The sequence below is a fragment of the Otolemur garnettii genome, unplaced genomic scaffold (genome assembly GCF_000181295.1).
Source record: "Otolemur garnettii isolate 467f Iridium unplaced genomic scaffold, OtoGar3 scaffold00129, whole genome shotgun sequence".
Lineage (NCBI taxonomy): Eukaryota > Metazoa > Chordata > Mammalia > Primates > Galagidae > Otolemur > Otolemur garnettii.
In genome coordinates, this window is record NW_003852524.1 from 548,566 (window position 1) to 554,988 (window position 6,423).

General features: G+C 40.7%; 1 protein-coding gene across 1 annotated transcript in view; it reads left to right on the forward strand.

Moving 5' to 3' along the window:
- Window positions 1-1,827: 1,827 nt before the first annotated feature.
- Window positions 1,828-6,423, forward strand: part of LRIT3 (leucine rich repeat, Ig-like and transmembrane domains 3) — a 21,787-nt gene continuing 17,191 nt past the window's right edge. The window contains exons 1-2 of the mRNA XM_003798153.1: window positions 1,828-1,943; window positions 5,927-6,399. Coding sequence (XP_003798201.1) covers window positions 1,828-1,943; window positions 5,927-6,399 — 589 coding nt within the window. The remainder of the gene's footprint in view (window positions 1,944-5,926; window positions 6,400-6,423) is intronic.

A 6,423-nucleotide genomic window follows, 5' to 3' on the forward strand; every position in this document is an offset into this window, starting at 1 on the left:
TTCTTTTTTGTGTTTTTCTTTTAATAGAGACATGGGTCTTGCTCTTGCTCAGGCTGGTCTCAAACTCCTGAGTTCAGGTGACCCCAGAGTGCTGGAAGATTACAGGTGTGAGCCACTGCAGCCCATCTTCTCTTCACTTCTTGTCAAAATCTTATGCCTGAGTAACAAGAAGCGCTTGGTCTCTGAGGATAACAAACTGTTTCTTGCTTCCTTCCCTTGGTTCCTGCTATTTGCTCCGCTTGTGATGCCCTTTTCCTGATTTTCGCATAGTCCATTAACTTGCATCCTATGAGAGGCAGCTCAGGCATCACCCATGTAGGAAGTCTTGCTCAGCGACACAGGCTGTGTTTGATGTTCTTCTCCTCTGCTGCTTCAGTGCTCTGTCCCTCCCTTTATCCTGTGAGTTCCTGACATGTGGTGACCATTTCTTACTCATCTTTGTGCCTCTCAGTGCTTGGCACAGAGTGAAAACTCGGTCAGCATTTGGTGAACAAATAAATTATGCAGAACCTGAAAAGCTGAAATGTTGTTTTTTTGTCTGTTTTTTATTTAGAGAGAGTCTCACTTTATCGCCCTTGGTAGAGTGCTGTGCCATCACAGCTCACAGCAACCTCCAACTCCTGAGCTTAGGTGATTCTGTTGCCTCAGCCTCCCAAGTAGCTGGGATACAGGTGCCCGCCATAAGACCCGGCTATTTTTTTGTTGCAGTTTGGCTGGATCTGGGTTTGAACCTACCACTCTTGGTATATGGGGCCAGTGCTCTACCCGCTGAGCCACAGGCACCGCCCTGAAATGTTTTGTTTTAACTGAGCAAAATTTTCAGATTCTATTGTTTATATAAATTCTATTAGATTTGAATCATATTTCCCATAATCTTATTTTTGTAGAATTTTTAAAAACCTTTTGTTTTATAGATGATAGCTAGAACCACCCAATACAAAGATTACATGACCAATGTTTGTTATTAAATCCTGATTGTTTCTGTGGATTATTCACTTTAGGTGTGTGGAGATAGTTTTAATTTAATTAAATTGTCATTTTTCTGATACAGCCTAATATTGCTAAAAGAATGACAGCTGATTTCCACATGTGGTTTTGATGCCCATAATTTGGGAAACTAGTTTGGAATAAAATATATTTTAGAACCAAGATTTTTTAATGCAGAGACACCTGTGTAATACTGTCATAAATGCACACTAAGATGATCTGAAAAGTCTCAGAACACATTCTCAGTGGAATCTTAGTCCTGCCACATCAGTGTGGATTGAAGCGTCTTTCCTTAAAAAATTCTATGTACTGGGCTTGGTTTACTTTGCTTCTGGAAATAACCACTATGTGGCAACATCAAGAACTCTATTCTAAATCCATTTTATGTCATGTGCTTCTATTTTCAAAACTAAATTTTGTAAAAGTGCATGTTGCACCTGCCGGTAAAAAGCAACAAATGTGTGATGTGATGGTATGTAAATCAGCTACAGAATTTTCTAGCATCTGCCAGACTGAATTGTCCTTAACATTAAGTATTCATCATTTCCTTGAAGATCCAGGTGTGGGTAACTATTGAAATTGTCTTGACATGAGTTTGATTTTCATTCCTCCTTGGCATGCGTGGCTCGGCTGAAGTCATATGCAAAGGCTGGGTGGATTGATCCCCTGCAAGATACACTTGAAGGTTAAGTAACTAAGGCTCTCAGCTAATCCTGGGTAATCTGCTGGTGCTAAATGGCTGTTTGCAATACCGGCACACTAGTTTCTGAATGCTTAGGATTTTTAGGATCTGAACGCAAAGGTTTTTACCTTTGCTTCAAATACCCTCTAAAAGGAGTGATGCATCCCTTCGCTTGTCTGTGCATCGTGCTGAGCTTGGTGGGAGGAGGGAGCTGCTCCTGTCCTTCCCAGTGCAGCTGCGACTATCACGGCAGAAACGACGGCTTGGGGTCCAGGTACGCGCCTCTCCCTGCTGCCAAGCGTCTTAGTTATTCTAACAAGAAAGGGCCCGCATGAGACAGCCTTATTTAGAAAGCAAATGTTTGATTATCAGAAATCGGAGGGGAAAAGATTTAATTTCTGTAAGCTTTAATTTAATTGTCTTAATGCTGGTTGCCCACTCTTTCGTTGTTTTTGTTTTGAGCAGTTTCACTTGTAAAAGCCTCTGAAATTATTCGAGACTCAGAAACACTCAACTTCTGTGTTATAAAACTATCCATAGAGCTCATATTCACAAAATGTCCCTTTCCAGAGGCCACACCTGAAATGTGTGTGGCCAGCTCGGTCCTTGATTATAGGAGTGTGAGAGGGCAGGGCTGGGCAGCAGCTTTTAGGGTCCCCCATTTCGTTTGAAGATTATTCAAATCCTTATTCTACCCAAATAAGCTGGGTAGAAGAAGGAAGCACACAAGGGTGAAGTTAGGTTCATCATCAGAATTTTTTTCTTTTTTGAGACAGGGTCTTACTCTGTCACCCTCAGTAGAGTACTGTAGCATCATAGCTCACAGCAACCTCAAACTCTTTTGCTTAAGTGATTCTCCCGCCTTAGCCTCCCAAGTAGCTGGGATTATAGGCATCTGCCACAACACCAGCTATTTTTTATTTTTCTAATTTTTATTTTTAGAGACAAATTCTTGCTCTTGCTCAATCTGGTGTCAAACTCTTGAGCTCAGGCAATCCACCTGCCTCAGCCTCCCGGAGTGCTGGGATTACAGGTGTGAGTCACTGTGCCAGACCTATCATCATCAGAAATTTTCACTTTAAGCTGACAGAATTCATAAAGTAAAGAAAGTTGAAAAATCTATCTGTTCACTTCACAGAAGTTATTTAATCTCTAGTTTGCTTTTACATCTGCCTGTGAAGTGAGAATAGTTACAGGCTTAACATGGGCACAAGTCCTTTTAGATACAAGTTAGAAGCAAAACAGAACTCCATTTAAAAACAAAATCAAGGTATTTGGGACTTGAAATAAATGGTAATTCTCAAACAAAATAATTTGTTAAAAGAATAGCCCAATTCATGTCTCACAACTTTAAACAAAGAAATAATAATCCAAAGGTATTTGTGACTAGTTTGTCTTGTTATTATATGAAGTTAACCAATTCCTGTTATCTTTTTGAGATATCCCCCGGGTGGTTAACGACAATGGAAAGAACATAATATATAAAAGACCCGCTTCTGTGGGGAGATGTAGCAGTTAATAATCGTGCCAGGGTGTCTTTGAGAAAACTATCTCAGAAATGTTTCCTTCTCTGTGGTGGACCCATTATTGATGGGTTTCATAAAAATTATGAAATATTATGCCTGGAAAAAACTCTAGAAATAATCTAGGCCAACCTCTGTTACTTTATAAGCCAAGAAACTAAACTGTGCAGAGACCCAGTGACTTATCCTAGGACACATGGTTGTTTTGAGGCAGTACCTGAGTTGATAAAGACACTAGGTCTTTTGGCTTCCAGTCCAGGCCTTTTCCTACTATAGGACACTGGAATGCTTTCTTGATGAGTAGAAACTGCTACTGCTCTGGTGAAAAGTATCACTGACATCTGCAGTACAAAACAGAGATGAAGAGTAGGAGGTATCCCTAGAAAATTCCAGTGATTCCCCGGGGCCTTCTCCCAGAGTCATAGAAAGATGATGCTGCCGGCGTGTGGCAGATTTATCCTGCTCACCTCTGACATTATGGCCTGGCTTTTCAAATCCACCAAATCACTGTTTTATTGTTATTATCTGCTAAACATATAGTGTATTATAATTTAGATGATGTTTTGCAAAACTTTTTACTGTTTATATTCAACAATTCAGATGAGTTATTACAGGAGATAAATAGATTTGCTTTTTTTCCCCCCACAGACAGGGTCTCTCTCTCTCTGTCTCCTAGACTGGAGTATAGTGGCACAATCATAGCTCATGGTAACCTCAAACTCCTGGGCTCAAGCTACCTTCCTGCCTCAGCCTCCCCAGTTGCTGGAGCTACAAGCACTCACTACCATATCTGGCTAATTTTTAATTTATTTTTTTAGAGACAAGGTCTTGCTATATTGGCCAGGCTGGTCTTAAACTCCTGACCTCAAGCAATTTTTCCATCTTAGTCCCCTAAAGGGGTGGCTTATGGCCTCTCTCTAGTATTTTTCTAAATGCATCTAATGTATGCTTATTTCAAAATAAAATGTTTAAATTAAAAAATAGGATTCCCTGAAAAGAGTTTTAAAATGTTTGTGCTTGGGTCCTTCCCCACAGATGCTAATTTACATAATTAATGTGCAGCCAGGGTCAAGCACCATGAGCAGAGCTTGTGTGTCAGTATATGACAACCCTTACAACTGGAGATTTCAAGTAGTCTTTGTTCTATATTAATAAAAACATTGTAGGTGGTGCCTGTGGCTCAGTGACTAGGGTGCCGGACCCATATACCAAGGGAGAAGGGTTCAAACCCAGCCCCGGCCAAAATGCAACAAAAAATTAGCCAGATGTTGTGGTGGGCAACTGTAGTCCCAGCTACTCAGAGGATGAGGCAAGAGAATCGCCTAAGCCCAGAACCTGGAGGTTGCTGTGAGCTGTAATGTCACAGCACTCTACTGAGGGTGATAAAGTAAGAATCTGTCTCTAAAAAAAAAAAAAAAAAAAAAAAAAATTATAAATATTTTGGTAATAATTAGTGTGATATAAAAAGAAATATACCTGGTCTTTCACTCCTGTTCCCGGCACAGAGCTCCTAAAATCCTTGGAATTTTCCTAAGTTTTAATAAATGAATCTTTTTTCAGTCTAAAATGAATCTAAATTCTCATATTCCTCATACCTTAAACCTACAAATGGGGCAGCTTTGTTTTTCTATGTTTGTTTTGCATGTGCCAACAAACAAGATCAAAATGTGACTTGCTCAAGGTCGCTTCAGTCAGTGAGTGGTGAAGGAATAAACTTTTAGAGTCTGGTTTATTCCTCAGGTGGAAAGCAATGAGCGGGTCACGTTAAAACTAAACTCACCTTTAAACATTTGCTGTGAACACTTGTTTTCTAAATCAATGATCTTAAAAAGTATCAGTTTATGATTTGAACAGGTGATTCTTTTAAAATGGGCTATTTCCTAAAGAGATTTACTGTGAAGTTGGACAGAAAAACAGTTGGTTTTTCACTGTGGCCGCGTGACCCATGGGCTGGATGACCTTGGGAAGTGATTGAATTCTGATAGGCCTCAGTTCCTTGTGATGCAAACTGAGTTTGTTGCTAATAGCAGCAAATGCCTACTGAGTGCTGTTTATGTGCCAGGAGGGTGTAAAATTTTACATGCATTTTAATTAATCATCGCGACAGTGTCATATGGAAAAATGAAGTTGAGAGGCTGGTGAGGTGCCTGTAGTCCCAGCTAGTCAGGAGGCTAGAAGAGCTCAGATACATACCAAGATCAGCCTGCCTGGAGCACGGGTGCTTTCTTATCCAATGTCTGCCTCAGTGGGTTGTTGTAATGATTAAATAAAGTAATGGATTTGACTTTGTTGCACAGGCCTTCCAGGTAAAGAGTTCAATATTAGGTTGAACCATATGCAGCTGCTGATATTTGACTATCTTATAATTACAAAAACGGCAATTTCAGGGCGGTGCCTGTAGCTCAAAGGAGTAGGGCACAGGCCCCATATACCGGAGGTAGCGGGTTCAAACCCAGCCCCGGCCAAAAAATGCAAAAAAAAAAAAAAAAAAAAAGAAAGAAAAAATGACAATTTCATGTAATTGAACTTAATAGTAGCTTTTGTCGTGGTGATGAGGATGATGAAGACAATGAGGATGATTCAGTATTAATGAACAGATTGGCCAGGCTGGATAGATGTTTTTTTGAAAATAAGTAGGGATTGAAAAATTGGTACATGTTTTTAATAAGGATCATTTTTTTCAAATGGGTCTTGGAAAGTGGATTTCCTTGCATTGCTCTTGTTGTGACATTAGGTTGGTGCTGTGTAATGACATGGATATCAATGAGATCCCCACCAACTTCCCCGTGGACACCGTGAAGCTTCGCATAGAGAAGACTGTCATCCGGAAAATCTCCGCTGAGGCCTTCTACTACCTGGTGGAGCTCCGGTACCTCTGGGTGAGTTACAATTCTGTGGCCAGCATTGACCCCAGCAGCTTCTACAACCTAAAACAGCTGCATGAGCTGCGCCTGGATGGGAATTCTCTGGTCGCTTTCCCTTGGCCATCTCTACTGGACATGCCCCATCTGAGGACTCTGAATTTGCGCAATAACAGAATAACCAATGTGCCAAATGAGGCGGTTCGGTATGTGAAGAACCTCGCCTACTTGGATTTATCAAGCAACAGGCTAACGACATTGCCTCCAGATTTTCTAGAGAGCTGGTCTCACTTAGTTACAATTCCTTCTGGAAACCTGGACCTCTCACCAAGAAGAATTATTCTCGGTAAGCACACAAGCCTTTGAGCTT